The following is a 21,951-nucleotide window of genomic DNA, read 5'->3' as shown; positions in this document are numbered from 1 at the left end:
CTTGATCTTCTTCTTGACGGAATGCAAGCAGTATCTTTCAAATCTTCATCTCCATGCGGTAATTGAACTGTGTGATCTTTATAAATGTCTTTACTCAAGATATCAATCACATCTGTTATATATTGGCTCTTTTTTACATATTTTGAAGTGGAAATCTTGCATCTGCTACTCATTTATATCATTCCCTACAGGAACAAAGGACCACACAATAAAATCTATAGTTTTACCTTGTTTAATTCTTAGTTAACAAGGAAGTAGTAAACAGATTTATTAAAATTACTGGCAGCAAGTGTTATAAAACAGAGCTACAGAATGAAGGAAAGTAAGCATTTTCCTAGCAGTGATTCAGTTTTTCTTTGTGATTTTCTAAGGTCACTGAGTTACTGTCTTTTCTTTAGTGTGCATGGTAATGTGATTTCTGTACCGATGATAAGGCTATACTGGAAAGAGTTCATAGAATTAACACTCTATGCCTTTGCAAGCAGTTTAATGCATACTAGATCATTTGTTTCACTTTGCAGTGTAGAATGCACTACAGTGAATTTCTGAACCGTTTAAAGGCTTGTGATTTTCTAAGACTGGGACCCAGATCATGTTTTACAACAGCTGAACTGATCAGCTCTAGTGCATGATGCTTTATAGCATACCTAAAAATAAATCTGCGTGCATTCATGCAGTTCCTTTCACACTTACTTTCAAATTCCACAGGCTGTCCAACGACTCCATTTGGTATTCTGCCAACCTGAATAGCTCGTGCATTGTAGGCATGTGTCCTAAAATAAAAAAAGTCTTTATACAGTTTTTTAACAGACATATGAAAATAAATCAGTAAATGCATTGGGACTGATGGAATAGAAACTGGTCTACATTCTTACCTGAATGGTGATCCAACAACTCTCGAATCTTTTACTCGTATATCAATAACATGTTCCCCTATTTCAGTTGGTGTAAAATCAACAGTCAAATGACTGCCACTTCTAAACAACTTAACTGGAATACTATGTCTCGAAGGTGCTGGAACAGAAATGGTTAGTAATTCACTAAATATATGGACTTAATATTTCAATGGAACTCTGTACAGAGTTGTGCTTTTGGAATTCTAATAACATTTTTTGATAATGGAAATTCCAGGATTCAAACAACAAACAAAAATGAACAAATGCAGATGACTGATTGGGGGATTTGGGGGGGGGGGGGGGTGCACACAAATAATACCTCAAAAATTTATACCCTCTTTCCCTCTGCATGTGTACGCACAATTATTTGTCGCATGTGTTTTTTTGTGTAGGCATATATGAATAGGCCCACTTAAGACGAGAAAACAAGAAAAAGAATGAAAGCTGGTGCAATTTTCAGAGGTGTTACAGGTGTTTACACGCAGCCATAAATCATATGCAGGTAACTGTCTGCCGTCCATCTTTACTGTTTGTAATTACATCCTTGAAATTGTTACATTTTTAGATAAATCTTAAAAAACTTAAACGTGTTTTAGCTGCACTTAAATTTCTTAAACGTATATTATGAAAGATACTTTTGTGTCTCTATACAAATGCAGTCTCAGTCTTCTTAGTTTGTGGAATTCATATTTCTTCATCAGGTTTGAAAATTCTTTGTGGCTGAAGGACATTACTGAGAGCAAAATGTGCAGTCAATATTTTGCTTCACCTGTATACATTTACAAGAAAGTACGCCAGATGCACTGTTAGTCATCAAAGACAGAACTCGTTGTCAAAAGTTCAGATTAAATATTTGGTTGCTATATCTTTGCATATGAATTTTTCATTCTTCAATCTTATGGTCATATACATCATAAAAGTTTTCTTTTGTTGAAGATTTGTTAACTAGGATAATTTGAATTCCTTGTTTGAAGGATGTTCCAGGCTTTAGTAAAAAGTGTGTTTCACAAGAGCTAATGGGACTCGTCCTGATTTATTTGCAGTGAGAAATACATAAATGATTTTCTTCAGAAACAGCACAAAGTAACTTGAATCCATATTCCAAAGTCAAGTTCAGTCCCTGCTATATCAAACTCATGTCTATGACAAACAGAGTCAATGCTAGAAGCACCTAAGCCAAACCAGTAGCACACTCATTGCACACTCCACAGATCACATCACAACTGATACATATTTACTGCGTGCCTTATATGCCAGATTCTGGTACAATCTCAACAAAGAGCACTCCTCATGAGCAGTGCCTTCTGGGCAGTGGTGCTACAGGGACCAACAGTAATGTTGCACCAGCTATTTGGTTTCAATAGTGACATCTGGTGGTGCCACTATACAGGCAGAAAAATAAATCAATATCCACATAACAGAGTACTTGACTGCAACAGTGTAATGAAGAATATAATTCTGTATAAGTACCCAAAAATCAAAAAGTAAGTACAGAATACAGTCTGGCTGTTCATTTGCCATAAAATTTTTATTCTGCACTACTGGCAAGCTTAGACCCTTGGTCATCAACAAATGCACCAACAATAACTCACGAAGGTCAATTGTGGTTTTGCCGTGGTGTCAGACCAATCTCAGTTGTTGAGGCTGTGTTGGCCCTGTGAATGGCCATGGATCAAAACATATCAGCAGTGCAGAGTAATGGATTTATTCCAACTGAACAGCAAGAGCAGAAATGATTTTGTCTTTCATGGAATTTATTGAGGCTGTGATGCCCAACTAGAAGGAATTAACTGAAATATGGAGGCTGCACTGAACATTTTAATAGGCTATGTGAGATCAGCAAATGCAGATCACATTGTGACAAAGCAAGCAGAGATATTTCTACTTCCCCCCTTGTTTTGCCATCTGCCTCCTTAAAATTCATTTTTTTTTTTCAATTTTAACTAATTACCATTAACATAAGTGAGTATAATCTGCATTTTCATAAAATGGCCCTCAGTTTTAAAGAATGTAACACCAGATCTAATTTAGTGCTTAGTTTTGACTGTTCCTAGTTAGTATCTTTTGTTATAGGGTGGGATCAGTAATTGTTTTGTAACTTAAATTCTATTTCTAAATTATAAACAAATATACACTCCTGGAAATTGAAATAAGAACACCGTGAATTCATTGTCCGAGGAAGGGGAAACTTTATTGACACATTCCTGGGGTCAGATACATCACATGATCACACTGACAGAACCACAGGCACATAGACACAGGCAACAGAGCATGCACAATGTCGGCACTAGTACAGTGTATATCCACCTTTCGCAGCAATACAGGCTGCTATTTTCCCATGGAGACGATCGTAGAGATGCTGGATGTAGTCCTGTGGAACGGCTTGCCATGCCATTTCCACCTGGCACCTCAGTTGGACCAGCGTTCGTGCTGGACGTGCAGACCGCGTGAGACGACGCCTCATCCAGTCCCAAACATGCTCAATGGGGGACAGATCCGGAGATCTTGCTGGCCAGGGTAGTTGACGTACACCTTCTAGAGCACGTTGGGTGGCACGGGATACATGCGGACATGCATTGTCCTGTTGGAACAGCAAGTTCTCTTGCCGGTCTAGGAATGGTAGAACGATGGGTTCGATGACGGTTTGGATGTACCGTGCACTATTCAGTGTCCCCTCGACGATCACCAGTGGTGTACGGCCAGTGTAGGAGATCGCTCCCCACACCATGATGCCGGGTGTCGGCCCTGTGTGCCTCGGTCGTATGCAGTCCTGATTGTGGCGCTCACCTGCACGGCGCCAAACACGCATACGACCATCATTGGCGCCAAGGCAGAAGCGACTCTCATCGCTGAAGACGACACGTCTCCATTCGTCCCTCCATTCACGCCTGTCGCGACACCACTGGAGGCGGGCTGCACGATGTTGGGGCGTGAGTGGAAGACGGCCTAACGGTGTGCGGGACCGTAGCCCAGCTTCATGGAGACGGTTGCGAATGGTCCTCGCCGATACCCCAGGAGCAACAGTGTCCCTAATTTGCTGGGAAGTGGCGGTGCGGTCCCCTACGGCACTGCGTAGGGTCCTACGGTCTTGGCGTGCATCCGTGCGTCGCTGCGGTCCGGTCCCAGGTCGACGGGCACGTGCACCTTCCGCCGACCACTGGCGACAACATCGATGTACTGTGGAGACCTCACGCCCCACGTGTTGAGCAATTCGGCGGTACGTCCACCCGGCCTCCCGCATGCCCACTATACGCCCTCGCTCAAAGTCCGTCAACTGCACATACGGTTCACGTCCACGCTGTCGCGGCATGCTACCAGTGTTAAAGACTGCGATGGAGCTCCCCATGCCACGGCAAACTGGCTAACACTGTCGGCGGCGGTGCACAAATGCTGCGCAGCTAGCGCCATTCGACGGCCAACACTGGGGTTCCTGGTGTGTCCGCTGTGCCGTGCGTGTGATCATTGCTTGTACAGCCCTCTCGCAGTGTCCGGAGCAAGTATGGTGGGTCTGACACACCGGTGTCAATGTGTTCTTTTTTCCATTTCCAGGAGTGTAAATTCTGTACTAATTATAAAAATTTGGAGAAACTACTAATAGCATTCTATAAGTAGTTATTTGGCTCTCTTTGAAAACATGTTAGCAAAGCTAGCTCTTAATTAATTCCAAAGTAACTACCAGTTTTGTCAAAAGTATTGTTTGCATAACTTAAACAAACAATTCGGTCTAACCCTTTTAGTACCCATTATTGTGCAGATATATAGAGGCCTGATTTTTGGTCCTGAGACAGTCAGTCCACAGCCGAGTTTTAGACAAGAAACCTGTCTTTGTTAGAACAATAACAATGCATCAACTTAACTGTGAAATAAGTGTAACACAATTAGGCTGTGTATTGAAACAATGACAGTGTCTGTTCAATATGTACCGTTTTATTCTGCAAGAACTGTGAACTATGTGATTAGGTTTATTATTGCTCATAGATATTCAACAGTAAAATATTGTAGCAGTATGCTGATGTATGCCTGCAAACTATTAATGAGGCTTATTAAAAGTTGCCAATAGTTAACTGGCCATGTAACTGTATTATTGGGGGGAGGGGTGTGTGAACAGTGAAAGTAAAGAACTGTGAAACGCGAATGTGCACCTGTTGGTTACATCATTTGAAGTAGTCAGCGTTGAACTTACACTCCCCCCCCCCCCCCCCCCTTTTCAGCCACTATAGCAATGCAGTGCATCGCCACTGCGGACAATCAATGAAGAAATAAAGCAGGTGAATGTCACAATGTATGTAGGTCATGAAAAGCAGCTAACTAAGAACTTGTACCTTGAGAAACTGTTATCTTTTTTGCCTCCATATTCTGTGCTTAGCTTTACTGCTACGATTCTGCTCATGTTTGATCCATGTGCTCTCTATTAGGGTGATAACATTACACAAGGGTACCATTTACGTGTCGAAATTGCGGTTTTCCTTTTAAAATTTTATGATTCACATTATCAAAGTTCATGTAAAAGTCCCTGAGAGTACCAAAAGGATAAGTTTTGTTACTTAATTCTGCTGACAAAACATTTCTAGGTGTCTTATTTGGTTTTCACTGGAAGGAAACCTTCACAGATGTTGGAAGTCTTCCATTATAGATGTTTCCATTATAGGCAAAAAGCCTGTAGCGAGATGGTTCTGTAGTTAGATGTAATCAACTAATCTTTGTTTCTACAGATTCACTTTGATTGAAGACCAACATCTTGCATGACATCATTGTGATCCAGGTCATCATGCTGATGACTGAACAAAGAGTGTTTCTCGTGGAGCATGTGTTCTGCAATGGAGACAAGTTTACCTCAGCAGTAGAAGCTGCATTTGCAGCAAAGTTCCCATGAGTGAAGTTGCCTACCCGGAATGCCATACAGAACCTCGTCACCAAGTTTTGAAAGACTGGAAGCGTTCATAATGCTCCAAAATCAGGCAGGCCTTCCACATCCACATCCAAAGAGAATGTGGCAGAGGTGCAAGACATGATTCTGCAAAGTCCAAAGAAATTGGTTAGATGACTAGCTCAGCAGGCCCACATGTCCATACATTCGGCTCACAAGATTCTGCGGAAATCACTGTACGTGTTGCCGTATAAGATGTAAGTTGTATATAAAATGAGAGACACGATCACCTGCTGCACGTGAACTTTTACAACTGGTCTCTGTCCTTCCTGCAGGATAATGGTGAGGGGATTCTTGACACAATGTTTTTCATGGTTTCACCTCTCTGGTTATGTGAGTAGTCAGAATAGTCATGTATGGACTACGGAGAATTCGCATGAATTTAAGGTGTCCACACTTAATGATGAAAAGCTTGATATTTGCTGTGCAGTGACTCGTAAACACATCATTCGGCCGATCTTCTTTCACAACACCATAAATACAGAATGGTACTGTACCTGCATTGTGGAGCCCTTCCTAGGTGCAATGAATGAGAACAAAATTGAGACTGCCTGGTTCCAACAGAATGGGGCAATTGTGCATGCAGCCCACAAGGTGATGAACTTTTTAAAAGACATCTCTGATGACCACATCATCTCTCGAAGACTCTGGACTCCATGTTCACCCAACGTGGCAACAATGGATTACTTTCTATGGAGTACGTTGAAGGGAAATGCCTATGAAAGCAATCTGCACACCATACAAGAGCTCCAAGCCACACTGACATGCCACATTGGATGCAGAAACCTGAGTAACTGTGTCGTCAAGTTCAAGGGGAACACTTCACTTCCAGCATCTCTTATAACTTCTGTGACTTTAATACAGCAAGTTATGAACTGCATAGTTACTTACTGAACACCATCTAGTTGGCTCTTAATAAATAATACATATATTTAACCCTTGGAAGGAACTTTAATGTGGCAAACAATCCACCGCTAAGTTTCATTAGCTCCATGTGTCCACAATCACTATTATTTGATAACTGCTTGATAAAACTGGAAATATTTCCCACTAGCCACCCATGGTTGATGGCTTGAAGAGCTGATATTTTGGTAGTAGCTGTGTCAAACTCAACAATATTTACTCCTCTCTTTCGGTATCAATTTCCATAATGAAATTATTGTGGAAACTCTGGAACAGGCTGGATGGATAGTTTTGACCAGACTGAACACTTGTGACAATAAATGGTGCTAGTTGCATATTACCAGAAGACCATCCCAACTGCAACCTGTGTGTGTGAGGAACTCTTCAAACCATCACACACTGATGTGTGGCTGGCTTTGCCACCTCCTCCTCCTCCCTTTCAAGGCCATCTGCCTATCCCATCTTCTAAGCAATACACTGAAAGCTCTGTATTTTAGTTCAGAGATTCAGATAGGTTTCTTTTACTGAACCATTCAAACAGAAACATTCTTAACATTAGTGCCAGAATGATAGACATATCATTGGCATTGCCAATACTGTAGTTCCCACCACTGGGGTGTGGTTTGACAATACATCCATAACACATAATTACTGAACAACTTAATTTGAAACTCACTGTATGGCAAATAATCCGCAGATACAAATGAGTGACTTGAAAACATGCACATATTCATGCCTATAGGCACCAATACATATGTGGACAAGGAAAAAAATTCCAGGGTTTTTCCTGGGTGAAAAAACACTTTTTCCATGTCAAGTGACAGTATACTTTCCCTCAGAACCATAAAACGTATCATTCTTTTGCATGGTTAAGGTTTTATGTACTTGCATAGATCTTCCCGGCACTTTAGAAAACAAAACTTCTCCTCCCCCTCCCTCCCCTCTCAAAAAATGCCCATTTAGGAAAGATCTTTGACATGCAGCAATATGTACACTGCATATTTTCGTATTATGGTTTAAATTAATATACTCAGTGTAGCTACAATAAAAGCTAAGCTTTCACATATAATATTAGTCTTTGTTTGCATGTAGTACACTTTAATATACATCACACAAATGTGCCAGTAAAATTTTATATGATGACATAAATGTCTGGTCTTCTGGGCTTGAAATTCTTCTGACATAAGTGGCTGGCCCTCAACATGTTGAGCTTTAAATGAGAATCAAATGCTCTGTAATTTAAGAAATTCAAAACACATTTGCACACATAACATAATTCATCTTGCATAAAATGAAATTTAATTTGAAAGTAATGCATTTCAACCACCATTTACAATATTTTTCTGCGACCATTAGAATTTGCATTAGCAGTTATCAGAGAGCACTAGAAACTAGCATAAGCGCATGTGCGCAGCTACAACAACTAGGGTGCTGACATGTTTGTACCTACATAGCATTAAAAGACCTTACATTATGTGATAAACACAACAGGATACTCCAAGAGCATCGGAATTTCGTAAACCACACTAAAATGCATAATTCGGCTGAAAGTGCACATTCTATGTCCAGATTTACAAAGAAGTAGGCTCCAACCTGATATTATACTTCTCAGTGTGGTTTTTGGTCTGCAGATTTTCTTGAGTACCAGTGCTGTATTATCTCATGTTTGGTTCTTTATTATGGCATAACATCATACCTGCCAGAAGACAATAACAGGCACTTGCACAGAAGTCCATGTAAGTTTGTTTGGACTCAAAACTGTCATGATCAAGGAGCTTCACTTCACCTGACATGTGAATCCTGTGATCTCTTGGTACAAACAATAAGCTTTTGAACAGTCAGAATAACCTACAAAAATCCATTCTTTGCCTTTAAGATTGAACCTTCTTTTGTCTGATGAGTTATCCAGGATGACAACCTTTTGACCAAATACACCAAGATCAGATAGGTCAGGTTCCCTCTTCAGCCACTTCTCATGCAGAACTCTATCAAACAGTCCTGCAGATCTAGTTGGCTGAGTTGATTGTTTAGGCACAAAATGATGGCAGTAGTCTTGACTCAAGCAGCATGCAACATGCCATTTCAGCTAATGAATGATTCTTTCATTTGGTGACACCATTCTGCTGCATTGCGTGTAGAACCATTAGACATCACTACATTCTGAGGATGGAGTCCATTCTTTCATTGCAGTACTCTGTAATGTTGTCTAACTGAAAGAATTTAATTTTATGTCTAATTTCAACTGTGTTTTTAAATTCAGCAAATTTGTCTACAACTTCTCCTTTATTTCAAAGGAAATAGACTTGAAACCAACTGCTATGGTCATTTATAAAGGTCACAATAAATTTTGCATAACATTGAGATGTTTCTCTCATTGGCCCACACACATCAGAGTGGATTAACTCCCAGAAGTTCATTTGAGTTCCCTTCTCATTTGGTGGAGTAACTTGACATGAGTTTTCGATTAAGATGTATAAGGCATTTAATGAGATTAACGTCACTGAATTTTAACTTGTCATATGCTCATTTTTGACCATTCTGATCATATCTCATGAGTTCAGGTGGAATAATCGAGTATGTCAGATTCACATATCACTTTTCATAAGTTTCAGCTTGACAATGGCGAATGCCTTTGGACTATTTTCTGGTAAAGAAAACACATTAACAACCCTATCTGCAAGCACTTTGATTTTGCTGTTAGTATGTCCTATAATTTCATGAGGTTCCTCAAATGTCACTCTGTAGTTGCTGTCCACACCCTTTGCCACAGAAATGAGATTGGTTCTGAGTATTGGCATGTACAAAATGTTTCTGCATTATGGAGTTGACACCACTGGCTGCAGCTGTGATGTGTTCGTCACCTTTACCTGTTACTGTCATCTGCAAGCATTAAATTCTCTTGCATTTTTGTCACATGTGTCAATGTTTTTGGATTGTCACACATGTGTGATATGCATCAATTTATGTTTGTCGTATAAATCGCTAATAACTTCACCATATCTAAGTATTTGGTATTGCAGGAATCTACCTGGTACCTGCATTTGTGTTCCAAAATTCAGCTTCTTTGTAGTAGCTACTTACCAACACTAGGTCACAGCGACCTTAAAACAGGTAATTATGTGATGCAGTGGTTGGCACACTCTCCCTCACAATCAAATTTTCCCATGCTTTTTGCATAGTATACTATTCTCTAAGAACAGATACATTGCATTATTTAATTTATAAAAACTTTGGTTATGTTTTGTGTTAAAATAGTTGAAGAGGAAGTGAGATTTATGAAAAATACTGTTTTATTCATACTGTCAGACGGAATTGATGTAAATTTTGTTTTAGTTTCAGGTGTAAGTTACCCATTGTAGAAAGTTGAGATAAAACATGGAGGTGTTTTCTTAACATATGTAATTATTTAATGATTATTCTTCCCTTGATAGGTACTTAACAGATAAAAACATCAATTAACTCTTTGGACATTATATTCAAATTGAACGTCTGATTAAATATTCTAGGCATAAATTGCAAGGAAACTACATGATCACGAGTATTAAGCCTTCACACCTGTCATTGTTGGGAGACAAATGATACTGGTGTTCTATAATATTTAGTTTGCAATACTTTACCCTTAAACTTAAATGGGACACTTAGCTAATCTGAATGTGATAAATTCTGTCTGTATCCCTACATTAGCAATCCCAAGCCAGAAAGATGTTTGCAACATCATAAGTGGGGAAAAATGTTGAATCCTTTCACTAAAATATTCAGCATCCGTTATGCTAAGAGCAATGTAGACCAGTGTTCTTCAAATTTATTTTTGTATTTCACAGAAACTAGGAAAAAGTTTTAGAGGGCTGGCTAAGACCGAAACAGGACTGAAAACAAATGCAGGTCGCACTTTATCAACTGCATCCAATGGTATAACTTTTTCATGGCATATTTTTTATATCATCAGCATTACTTTTCTCCTGATTTCTTTCCATACATACAATTGTCATACCATAATTTAATGGCTGCGACAATCAAAATTATTTAAGTCTTCACTCTCAACAGAAAATAACACTACTGTTGTGACTTCTGGTCATACCAACTGCCAAAGAAAGATGTGGAATGAACGTTGTGCCACACCGTGATCGATCTGTGTGAAAGCTCTCATATTTAGTTCTGTGTATGTGAGTGGGAAACAATAAAAATGAGGTGGCCGCCAAAAAGGACTTACTAAGCGAGAAACCCTAATATTAAGAAATGTAGTAATGAGATTACACTACTTGTATATTTTAATGATGCATCATTTAGTGTCCTACACAGAATGTAACTTTGTGAATTGTGTACATTTAAAAGTCTTCAGTGTTATTGTATGTTTGCCTAACTTTTGTAAATTTTGTAACTATGGGATTATGCTGTACTCATTTATTGTAGGATGTGTCACTTTTTGCCTTGCACATAATGTAATTTTGTAACTTACATCCATTTAAATACATGATTTTTATATTATTCAAAAGACTTACATTTTATTTCAATAAATAAAATGTTTAAATTACCAAATTGCAAGGGGCAGGCACAGATGGACGTTTTTGGGATGGGAAAGGTCACCATCCAGGCTTCAGGTTTTGAGAGGGTCATGATTCGGTATAGTCATTTTGTGTGAAATGAATACAACAATAACAACAGCAATAATAATAATAATAATAATAATAATAAAGTGACAAAGTCTAGAAATTTGTAAATCATAAATATAAATACTTTATTATAATGTGCGGATCATGACTCAATGCCTCTGACTCCCCTGCTCCCTTGGATGCGCACTTGACAAGGGGAGGCATTTTAACTTTTTTGCCCAGGACAGTGATAATGCTAGAGTGGGCCATGCTTGATGGGATGCAGTTTGACAACACATGCACAACACATAGTTACCAAACAACTTCATTCGAAACCCACTGTATGGAGAATGACACAGAACGACTAACAATTGACTTGAAAACTTGCTCATAAAAACACCAAAGATATTATATGGTGGTAAAATTCTCAATACAAACTATTGTCTTAGCATCATCATCTTTGTCAAGAACTTTGAACCTTTCAAATAACTAAATAAATGACATTTTAAAAAATCTAATCAAACAATGGAAAATCCAAGATAGAATGTAACAATATTGTGAGAAGGAAAGTTGCCACTCACCATACAGCGGAGATGCTAAGTCATCGATAGCATCTTCACAATATTTTAAAAGATTTGAATTTCTTTAATTCCGAAGGTAATTTTCTTTATGTTATTGTCAGTTGCCTACAATTTTCAAACATCTTTATTTTTAATTATTGAATGGCATTAACACTAGACAAAATGTTTACAGTCATGGACAATCAATACAATAGTAAGCAACATCCAGTGATCACTGGTAATGGTAATGATGTGTTTTAACGAATGACAGGTGAAAGCTATGGCACTCATGTTATGTCCAGATCTCTGTGTTAGTGTGAGGCAGACTAATAGTTAAAGAGTTGATTAAACTGCATATAGGGAAAATGTACACCTAGCAACTTGTTTTTGGTCAGATACTGACAAGTTCTGAAGATGACATGAAAAGTATATGAAAAATAATCAAACTGAGAGATATGTAAGTACTATAAATTACATAAAGAGGATTCTTACTGGTTCCAGAAAGAGAGCAGAAAAGAAGTCTAAATGTGAGACAAAATAAACTTAGAGCAAAGGGTTACCTTAATAAATAACAAGAAGATATACAATAAATAAACATCAGATGTTATTTTCTTAGAAGTCGCAGTAACAACAAAATAATATAGCATAAAAATCTAAAAGATTCACTTGTGTTTAGGTGGAAAACATGAGATTAAAGTGTAAGGGGAAGATTTAGATAGGAAACCAGTGTATGATATACTGTCATTTGGTAAGTAAGTACATTCTATATCTTTATTTGGTTGTTGTTTAATATTGGATATTTCTTTCCTTTGTATGATGTTCAAATTATGATACATCCATATTCATTTTTAAAACAGTTTCAACTTAAAGAACTCACATGTGATGTTGACAGAGACATCAGCTAAGTCTCCACCACTTTCTGGTAACTCCATGTCAAAAGACGACTGCCTGTTGACTGGTACCAGCTTTAGAGCATCACCAGTTACAAAAGCTTGTACAATTCCCAGGCCTGTTGGTGAGTTACGATTACCTGAATTAAGCAACATACAAAAATGAGTAATGAGAAAGAGTTGAATGAAAATAAATGTAATAATAAGACTAAGACTGTAGCTAACATGTAGGAAAAAATGTTCATAAAATCTACTGTCCAAAAAATCAGAGATAAAAAAAATTGCTTTTGGTTCTAATAATACATTATGTTTGCTTTTCATTGTTAAAAATGAAGTTGCTCTACCAGGAATTAATAGAAGAATTCATTAATAAAAAAGGCAAAACATTTTATTTAATGATTCATCCGCTAGTTTGTCAGCTAACATACAATGTGCCAACAATGTAGGATAAGACAGACTGTTACCATAAGAAGACATGTGAAACTTCAGACAGGCACAATTAAAAGACACTTACATAAAGCTTTCAACCATTGCCTTCATCAGCAGAAGAGAAACAATCACCATTCATACTCACAAAGTACATCCAACGCACACATGACTGCCTACTCCAGCATCTCTGGCAGGAATGCAACTATTACATGAAATGCAAGTAGAAATCTGTATGGAGTGGAGAAGGGGAAGAGATAGTAGTATATGGGTGGAGAGAGAGAGATGAACACTGTCTGATGGAGTGTGCAGAGACTAGAACACCAACAAGCACAGCATTGGAAGTGCTGGGTGGGTGGATTGGGCAGGTTCTGATCCTGGGTCTTCCACAGGGATATGATACTTGTGGCGAGGGGTCGGGATTAGGAGTGGCATAGGGATGGACTAGGCCGTTCCAGCCCGAAGTTGTACTGGGTGATGAAGGGGACTCTCCTTTGTGGCTGGTTCTTGTGGGTGGTGGGAGGATTGGACTAGGTCTGGGAGATAGTGCCTGTCTGAGAAGGCCATGGTGAGACCCTCAGCATACTGAACAAGGGAGTTCTTGTCACTGCAGATAAACTGTTCCTTGGTGGCCAGGGTGTATGGGATGGATTGTTTGGTGTGAAAGGGATGACAGCTGCTGAAATGCGGGTAATGTTTGTGGTTGGTGGGTTTAATGTGGACAGAGGTTCAGATGGAGCTATCAGAGAGGAGGAGGTCAACATGCAGGAAGGTGGCACACTGGGTTAAGGAGGACCATGTGAAGCAGTAGGGAGAGAAAGTGTTGAGGTTGTGAAGCAACAAAGTTAGGGAATCTTGGACCTGAGTCCAGATCATGAAGGTATCATTAGCGAACCTGTACAAGACTAGGGGTTTGGCGTTGTGGGAGGCTAGGAAGGTTGCCCCTAGATGGACAACAAAAGACAACAAAAAGGTTGTCATAGTAGGATGCCATGTAGGTGACCATGGTTGTACTGAAGGTTTGTTTATACACCTTCATTTCAAAGTAGAAGCAGTTGTGGATTAGGATAAAGTTAGTAAGTTGTATGAGGTAGTGGGTTTGGAGTGTGAAGGACATTGGGAAAGGTAGTGTTGAATAGTGGAAAGACCATGGACATGAGGGATGTTGGAGTATAGGAAGTTGGCAGCAACAGTTACGAGTAGGATCCAGGAAATAAAGGGGTGGGGATGATGGAGAGTTGGTGAAGGAAGTGGTTGGTGTCTTTGATGTGAGAGGCTAGATTATGGGCAATTGGTTGGAGGTGTCATTCGAGGAAATTCTTGCAGTGGGGACACAATAACCTGGTACAATAGGGTGTCCAGGATTGTTGGGTTTGTGGATTTTGGGGAGCTTGTAGATAGTGGGTGTGCAGGGTGTCATACAAGTGAGAAGGGAAATAGATTCAGGGGATAGGTTCTGCAAAGGGCCTAGGGTTTTAAGCAGGGATTGAAAGTTGTGTTGGACTTCTGGGATGGAATAACTCTGGCAGAGTTTATAGGTGGAGGAGCCAGATAATCGGCAAAGGCTTTCTGCCAGGTAGACACAGTGATTCGTAACAACAGTGGTGGTACCTTTGCGGGTACGATGATTAGGTCAGAAATCATATTGAGTTTGTGTATGGCTATTCTCTGTCCTACTGAAAGGTTGGTGTTCTGAGGTAGGATCCTGGTGGAGGATGGTGAGACTGAGGTGGAGGTAAGGAATTCCTGGAAGGTGACGGGTGGTTAGGTGGAATGGGGGAAGCATCACAGTTTGATGGTGATACAAACTGGAAGAGGCAGGGTTAAATGTAGGAATTAGGATGATTTTGGTTTGGGGGATTGGTGGCAAAGAAGTGCTTCCATTGCAGGGACAGGGAGAAGGGCAGTAGATGTTTGACAAATCCAGCATGGTTAAAATTGGATGTAGCACTAAAGTTGAGGCCTTTAGACAGGACTGAAACTTCTGTGGAGCTGAGGGTTTTGATGAAATTGTTAACAACAGCATTACAAGAAAGTTTTGGCTCTGAATTTGGTGAAGAATTGGTAGGGAAGTTTGGGGATATATCTAGGCAGGGTTGAACTGCTATGAGGAGTCGATGAGGAGGAACACGGAGGGTACAATATGGGTTGGATAGCAGTGCCCCGAGGCAGCAGTAGGATGTGAGCAAGTTTGATAGCTTATGGAGATGATGTCTGGAATGCTCATCCAGGTACTGGAGAGCAAGGGATTCAATTTCACAGACCTGATGAATGGAGTAGGGATTGCACAATAGTAGTATCTTGCAGAGGGAGCAGAGGTGGTTCTTGGATGCCTGTGTCATGGAGCTGTGTATTTACAGTACCAGTTTGTGATGGCCAGGGATTGGCAGAATCAGAAAAGGTGTAGGTCATTGTAAAACAAGGGGTGGGATCCACTGAAAGGAATCTTTTTATGGTTAGGCCATTTTGGAGGATGCCATGGTTTAGGCAGCATTTGAGAAACAGGATGTGGGACTGAATTTTAGCCAGGTGAAGGATACTTTCCTGAACTGGTGAGGAAAGATGAAGAAGGGGTTCTTTGTGGCAGGAATGGTGCTAAGGGAAATGGGCAAAATAGACGTTGATGGCTATGAGAGGGGCTGGATAAGGGAAAAGATGCATAAAAAATATATAAAGACATGCAGAAACATACAGAGATGCAAAAATACGCCAAGATACATAAAAGAACGCTCAAATATATAAAAATACAAAAACAAATGTGAAATTGTGTAAAAATGTGTAAAAAATGCACAAAGGCATTAAAAACATACAGAAACATAGGAGAAAAGGAATGATGAGTTATGGGAGTGTGTGTGTGTGTGTGTGTGTGTGTGTGTGTGTGTGTGTTTTGCAATAAGTGAAGACAGAGGTAGGGGGGATGGGTCAGGTCAAGGATCAAGAATTCCTGTGGCACAGGCAGGTGTCGATAATACAACACTAAAGTATGTCAGCGTGAGATATGAGGGGAGGTCAATAGAAATAAATATAATTATCGGAGGAAAGAATCTGGGGCATCAGATGATGCAGCAATACGCATGGTCACGAAGTCTGTGTTGTGCACAGACGATCAGTTTGGTTCGGAAGTGCATGCTGTTTGGAAGGCAGTGAATAAACACAGGAGAGAAGAGCAGGAATGGACACTGAGAAGAGCAATACTTTAGAGAATGGTAACAAAGAAAACCATCACAAGGCTGTAAGTTGGAAGAAAAGCCGTTTGACAAAATCAAGCAATGGAAACTCCAGGTAGGAATATCAACAATGTAGGTAAAGACAGATTGCTACTTACCAGAAGACACATTAAGTTGCAGACAGGCACAATTAAAAGACACCTAAAGCATTCAGTCACAGCCTTCATCACAAAAAAGAAACACTCACCATATATCCACACAAGCAAGGACACCTTTTGCTCACATGACTGCCAACTCCAGCATCTCGGGCAAGCTGCAATCTGAAGGGAGTGGGGAAGAGGAAGGGATGGCAATCTGGATGCCCCACTGTGGCTGGTTATTGTCTGTACACTGAAAGAATTTTGGCCCGCACTGACCAACACTTCCAACCAATTGCCTGTAATCTAGCCTCCCACGTAAAAGACACCAAACACTTTCTTCCCCAGCTCTCCACCATCCCCACCCTTTTGCCTCCTAGATCCTTACTCATCACTGTTGAAACCACCTCCCTATACTCCAACACCCCTCATACCAATGGTGTTACCGATATTGAACACAATGTATCACGAAGTCCTTCAAACTCCAAACGCACTACCTCATACAACTCACTACCTTTGTCCTAACTCACAACTAATTCTCCTTTGAAGAGAAGGCATACAAACCTGTGGCAGAGCCATGGCCATTTACATGGCACCCCCTATGCCAACCTTTTTATGGGCCATCTACGGGACATCTCCCTAGCCTCCCAAAATGCCAAACCTCTAGTCTGCTCCGGGTTCACTAATGATATCTTCATGATCTGGACTCAGGGCCAAGACACCCTGTCTTCATTCCTTCACAACCTTAACACTTTCTTTTCCATCCACCTCACATGGTCCTCCTCAACCCAGCATCCCACCATCCTCGAAGTTGACTTCCTCTTCTTTGATGGCTCCATCCACCTCTCTGTCCACCATACACCCACCAACCACTAACAGTACCTCTACTTCGATAGCTGTCATCATTTTCAAATAAAAAAATTCCTCCCATACAGCCTGGCCACCCAGGGATGGCGCATCTTTAGTGAGAATAACTCCATTGCTCAGTATGCTGAGAGTCACACCAAAGACTTCACAGATAGGCACTGTCCCCAGACCTAGTCTGCAAACATATCTCCCTTGCCATTTCCCCTCACACCTCCAAGAATCAGCCACAAAGGAGTCTCCCCTTCATCACCCAGTACCACCCCAGGCTGGAACCAGTGAACCACACCCTACACTAGGGCTTTGATTACCTGTCATTGTGCCCTGAAATGAGTGACATTCTACCCAAAATCCTTCCCACCATTCCTAAAGTGGTGTTCCTTTCCCCTCCCAACCTCCACAACACCCTAGTACATCGCTATGCCACTCCCAATCCCAACCCCTTGCCACAAGGATCAAATCCCTGTGGAAAATGCAACTGCAAGACCCACCCAATCCCCCCATCCCCTTCCCCCTCACCCCTCTCCCCACCACTTCCTATTCCAGTCCTCTCACAGGTTCATCCTACCTCATGAGGGTCTGGCCACCTGTGAAAGCAATCATGTCATTTACCAGCTCTGCTGCAATCACTTCACAGTGTTTTATATCGCTATGACTACCAAACAGCTGTTCACCAGGATGAATGGCTGCCGCCAAACTGTGGCCAAGAGTAAAGTAGACCATCGTGTGGCATAACATGCAGCTGAACATATCACACTTGATTTCAATGGCTGCTTCACTATCCGAGCCATCTGGATCCTTCCTTCACCACCAGCTTTTCTGAGCTGCACAGACGAGAATTGTCCTTACAGCACATTCTATGCTCTCATAATTATTCCAGCCTCAACCTACAGTAACATACTGTCCCCACATCCTCCACCCAACAGTTTCCACCCCCTCTGTCTTATCATATATTCCCCATTCTCATCTCCTACCCTATTTATTTGTCACCCTCTGCCAATACTCTCACTCATCTTTCCCCACCTTCTCTTTGTTGCTCCTATTTCCCCAATCTCAATTCCCCACTGCAATACTGTGCTTAGCATTCTAGTCCCTGCGCAGTCCACCAGACAGCATTCATCTCTCCCCCCACCCATAAACTACTATCCCTTCCCCTCCTCTGCCCTCTCCATATTGCTGCTTGCATCCCGTGAGACTGCTGCATTCTGGCCTGAGTTGCTGCAGTTGGCGGCCATGTGTGCATGAGGTGAGCTTGCTTCTATGTGTGAATGGTGTGTGTTTCTCTTTTACTGATGAAGGCTGTGGCCAAACTTTTTTTTATAAGTTTCTTTTAATTGTGCCTGTCTGCAACTTAATGTGTCTTCTCACAGTAAGTAGAGCAATCTGTCTTTTCCTACATCATTGATAATCCTACCTGGAGTTTCCATTGTGTGATACAGTGGACCAACTTATATGAAACATGAAAGCTAGAAAATATCTTTATTTTAAATAAAATGTAACTAGTTCTAGAAAACTAACCATGCTAACCTTACATCCATGATGATACAATGGGGAAAGAAAACAGGGTTGCTGTAAAGATGACATTCATTTTAGATTGACAGCAGTTTTGTGGTAATATATAGAATTTGGGATTGTGTACAGTACCACAATGTTCTGTGTAATATCCTGTGTTCACGTATCACATATCTGTAACATTGTTCTGTAGAAAATAAGATACTATGAGGAGTAGCTCTAATGAGTCTCACAGTCCACAGGCAGCACACCTGCATCTTGACCTAGCAGCAGGGCACCAGCTTGCAGCAGCTGTAAATACCTCCTCACACATTGACACAGGAGCTCAACTACCACCAGGAGAACAATAACGTGCCATCACCAATGAGAAGTAATATGAACCATACTATGTGAGATGGTTTTTCTGATGAGCACTTGTGTGTACACGCTCCCATCACTTGCCACTGGCACCACTCTGTCACTCGTCAGCTGTGGTGTTTCGTAGTCAATCAACACAATGTCCCTAACATCTTAGGCAAGGATTTCTTTAATGCATTCCACTTCTCTGTTGTCAATGTCTGTACATGTGGTATCAGAAGTCATCTCACTCTGAGAAATTGGTGATATCTGCACTATTTTTCTATTCCGGCTCCATCAGGTCTCTGCTATCCCCCCCCCTCTCCACACTTACCCTCCACCCATGAAAAAACAAGATATTGCACAAGCTGGACAGATCTCTCCTCCTCCATGCAGACTTTAGAGCCACAGTCATTGGGAAAGTGGTGGTAGTCACCTATCACCCCAACCACAGGGATTGTTTTTGCATCTTGCGATAGGGCATCTTTATTTCAAGTCTGACTTCCCCAAAATATTTTTCAGCATCACCACCATTTGGCCTGTTTTCCAGCAGTTCCTGACACAACACTTGGCCTATATTTCTCATTTACCAAGGAGGAAAACCAAGAAAATCACTATGCAATTTAAAATGAGTACTCCCTCTGCTACAATAAATAGTCTGCAACAGAGTATATAGAACTGCACCTCTTTAACAACCTAAAGCTGAATACCAGGGACATATTATGGGCAAGGACAGTGTGGTCAACAAAGGCCACAGGGTATACCAAAACCAGACTGCAGTTATATAAGAATAGAAGAAGGAGAAACAAGGTCAGTATTTGAGAAGGGAGTGAGACACAGTTGGAGCCTGTCACTCATGTTGTTTAGTTTGAAATTTGAGCAACAGCAAAGGAATACAAGGAGACACTGACAAGGGGAATTAAATCTCAGAGAGAAGAAATAAAATATCTGACATGTGTCAATGATATTATAATTCTGTCAGAGATGGTAAAGGTCTCTGAAGATCAATTGGATGGGATGGATAGTGTCTTGAAAAGATATTATAGGATGAACATCAACAAAAATAAAACAAATGGAATAGAATGTAGTCAGTTTAAATGAGATGATAACTACCAAAATGATATTACAGCAGAAGAAGCGAAGACATAAAAATACAGTATTTCAATAGCAACAAAAGATTTTTGGAAAAGAGAATTATGTTAACATTTAATACAAATTTAAGTTAGGATGTCTTTTCTGAATGTATTTATCGGGTTTATCTTTAAGGAGAAGTGAAATGTGTATGATACACAGAAAAGAGAAGAAACTTTTGAATTTTTGTGCTACAGACAAATGCTAAACATTTGATGGGTGGTCTGGATAGCTAACGAACAGGTACCAAATTAATTTGAGGAGAAAAGAAATTTATGGCATTGCTTGGCTAAAAGAAAGAATATGTTGCAGGACACATCCTGAGGCACCATGAGTTGTGACATTAATAAGAGTGGGGTAGGGGTAAAAATGTAGAGGGAGAGCAAGGGTGTGACTACAATAAGCAGCTCTAAGCGGAAGTAGATTGTAATAGTTATGCTCAGCTGAAGAGTCTTGCGCAGGATGTATTGGTGCAGAAGGCTACACCAAAACCAGTCTTTGACTGAAGACCCATAACAAAAACAAAATAAGATGGTAGTGACAGATGCAACATCACACTCCCCATATGTGGCCCAAATATTCTCGACCTCAGCATTGCTCACCATTTGCATATTAGCCTGGTCTCAGATGATGCACCTCAATTCAATTGCCAGACATTTGAGTCCTATTGTGCCATTAACTATCTACTTTATTCCACTTCTCTTCCAAAAATCCAGAATCCTCCAGGAGGCCAATCATGCAGGAGTCATAACATGTGATCTAAGTGCATACTACACCACACCCATCAAGGGGAAGAGTCCAACTGAGTTACCCCATGGGCACTTATCACAGACAGCACTTTGCCTACTTCAGCCAGACAATGAGCAATTGTCAGTGTGTGAACACATTTCTTTGAACTGCAGGACCTAGTTCTCGTCTGCAGCTTTGGACAATGAACTCACTTGGTACCACTGTTGAGCTCTTGGGTGCAGCTAAGCCTACCTGTGTGGGAATTTAATGGTGCTACATTGACCATTTGAGCTGCTGTCAGTTGTTCATGTCTATCAAACAACTTTCACTGACAGTTACAGAACTGGCTACCAAACAGAACTACGGCAATTCACAGTTCTAGGCAGCCATCCATAGCACAATGGAATGGCCCACTGCCGTAATGTTTTCTGCCAGATTTTGCACCTCCCACTTTGCCCAGTAGCATGTGTGTGGACTGCCTCCTCTGGCAGTGCTTGCCAATTGGTCACTAACTGCTGCTTGCACTTGTATGAATTATCCCTACCTAACAAGGCTCAAAATCATCATCACTGATATTACAAGTGTCACTAATTAATGAGTTGTAGCTGGAACATCCTGAGGAATACCTCTCCAGAACTAGAAATCTTGAAGTACTTAATAAGTAATATATTAACGAAAATAATCAAGTTTTGGAAACACAATGTAATTGGGTAGATAAAAAATTTATTCTCCGAGTGGTGGCAGAAGAACACTCTTATAAAGATATTAAAATCTGTAAGGTTTTGGCAGAAGAGTTAAAGGGGAAAGAAGAGGGGTGAAGGATATTGGCTGGTGACATTTAGGAAATGGGGAGAATTCAGAAAAGTTTCCCAGAACCCAGGTCT

The 21,951-nt window shown here is 40.6% G+C and overlaps 1 protein-coding gene across 1 annotated transcript in view; it reads right to left on the bottom strand.

The window, feature by feature from the left end:
* LOC124776913 (filamin-C-like) overlaps positions 1-21,951 on the bottom strand; it is a 542,943-nt gene that overhangs the window by 24,397 nt on the left and 496,595 nt on the right. The window contains exons 17-19 of the mRNA XM_047252124.1: positions 12,753-12,905; positions 876-1,014; positions 694-773 (exon numbers count right to left, since the gene is read on the bottom strand). Of these exons, the coding sequence (XP_047108080.1) occupies positions 694-773; positions 876-1,014; positions 12,753-12,905 (372 nt within the window). The remainder of the gene's footprint in view (positions 1-693; positions 774-875; positions 1,015-12,752; positions 12,906-21,951) is intronic.

This window comes from Schistocerca piceifrons, chromosome 2 (assembly GCF_021461385.2).
Source record: "Schistocerca piceifrons isolate TAMUIC-IGC-003096 chromosome 2, iqSchPice1.1, whole genome shotgun sequence".
In the NCBI taxonomy this organism is placed as follows: Eukaryota; Metazoa; Arthropoda; class Insecta; order Orthoptera; family Acrididae; genus Schistocerca; species Schistocerca piceifrons.
The sequence above is the reverse complement of the archived record's forward strand: the minus strand, read 5'-3'. Positions and strand labels throughout refer to the sequence as shown.